At 56.4% G+C, this 1,786-nt stretch overlaps 1 protein-coding gene across 1 annotated transcript in view; it reads right to left on the reverse strand.

Moving 5' to 3' along the window:
• Deaf1 (DEAF1, transcription factor) overlaps positions 1-1,777 on the reverse strand; it is a 30,707-nt gene extending 28,930 nt beyond the window's left edge. The window contains exon 1 of the mRNA XM_004637950.3: positions 1,531-1,777. Within this exon, the coding sequence (XP_004638007.3) occupies positions 1,531-1,618 (88 nt within the window). The 5' untranslated portion in view covers positions 1,619-1,777. The remainder of the gene's footprint in view (positions 1-1,530) is intronic.
• Positions 1,778-1,786: the final 9 nt, after the last annotated feature.

A 1,786-nucleotide genomic window follows, 5' to 3' on the forward strand; every position in this document is an offset into this window, starting at 1 on the left:
AAAACAAACAAATAATAATAATAATAATAATAATCTATAGAAAAAAATGTACAACATAAATTTCTCTAATTTCGCAACGGACAGTATACTATTTTTTTCCTGCATCTAGAAAAATAAGTGCAAAAAACCTCATGCTCCAAAATGCTAACGTCATGCAGAACCTACAGATGAAAACAGCGCTAAGTGCGCTGTGCGTGCCTCCCTGTCTTCCGCGAGCAGCACAACACTCCACATGAGGACCAGCAGCACCAATCCAGAAGCACAGGCCCACCACCGAGACCCATGGGTCCCAACAAGCTCCCAGACTGGGGTTCCTCACGGTGCTGGACAGGGCCCCAATCACAGCCAGCACTGAGCCCAAAGCTCCACTTCAGTGCCGGGCCCACAACCAGGTCTGAAGACAAGGCTCCTACAGGAAAAGTTCAGTATGCAAGGAGACAACAAAACAGCATTCCTCCCAGTCTGTGTACACACCTGGGAGCCACAGCTAAGAAGAGGCACGGCATTTGGGAAGGCACACAGGGACCTCCACAGTGTGCCTCACCAAAGCCTGGCTCCCAGGGCCAGGAAACCTGAGTGAAGGTGGTGTGCTAAGAAATTAGGAGTGACAGGAAGAAAAGGAGAGCCTTAATGGGCAAGTCAGCATGGAGCAGCCAGCTTGGCAGGGGACACCCCTGCTGCCACCTTTGGCACTCAGGTTGTTTAGGCAACCAGACCTCCTCCAACCGTAAGTCTGAGCTTCTCAGGGCAGGGTCCACATTTGACCCTCCAAGCCCACCAGCTCTCAGGATGAAGGAGACAAGGAGGGTGAGAGGTGAGAAGTATCCACAAAAAGCACTGGACAGCAGCACTGCAGGAGGAAGCAAGTACCCGTGCACCACAGGGCCAAGCAGTCAGAGTGGGGTGGGTATAGGGCAGGTGTGTGGGATAGGGGCAAGTGCTCAAGGCATGTGTGTAAGACAAGTGTATGTCATAGGTGTAGGGATAGATATACAAGACAAATGGAAAGCAGATGTGCAGCCAGGTATAGGGCAAATACGTAGGACAGGTAGGGTGCAGAATAGCCTAGTGTGGGACACGTGTAGGGCGGGTGTGTGGGGCAGGGCTGGTTTGTGGCACAAATATGTGTGAAGTAGGCATGTGGAGCAGGTGTGAGGCAGGTGTGTGGGACAGGTGTGGACCTAGAGAGGTGTGAGGCAAATGTATGGGTCTGGCACAAGGCAAGTATGAGGGGCACGTTTATGGAGCAGGTACGCAGGGTAGGTACAACAGGTGCAGGACAGGTGTGAACAACAGGTGCATAGGGCAGGTGCATGTAGGACAGGTGCATGGTGCTGTGCATGTGGGGCAGATGCAGCACATGCAGAACAGGTGTATGATGCATACGGGGCAAGTGTGCGGTGCATGCGGGACAGTTTCGATGGACAAGCAGGTGTGTATGACAGGTGGCCAGGGCAGGTGCTTGATGAAGTGCATGTGGGGCAGGTATGGAGCAGGTGCACGCGGGCAGGTGCGCGGTGACCCACTTGCCTGCGAAGGCAGCGGCGGCGGCGGCTGCCTCATCGGGCCCGGGCAGGGCCTCGGTACCCATGTCCATGTGCGCGGGCTCCGCCGCCATCACCGCCACGGCCGTGACCCGCCGAGCCTCGCGCTCTGTCTCGGAGTCTGCGTCTTCCTCTGAGTCCTCGTCCCTGCTCAGCACCGGTTCCTCTGTCTCGCCCCCCGCTGCGGCCGCGGCCGCCGCCGCCACAGCGGCCGCGGCCGCCACCGCCGCCGCGACCTCCTC

Source organism: Octodon degus, unplaced genomic scaffold, assembly GCF_000260255.1.
Source record: "Octodon degus isolate 3935 unplaced genomic scaffold, OctDeg1.0 scaffold00093, whole genome shotgun sequence".
NCBI classification, from domain to species: Eukaryota; Metazoa; Chordata; class Mammalia; order Rodentia; family Octodontidae; genus Octodon; species Octodon degus.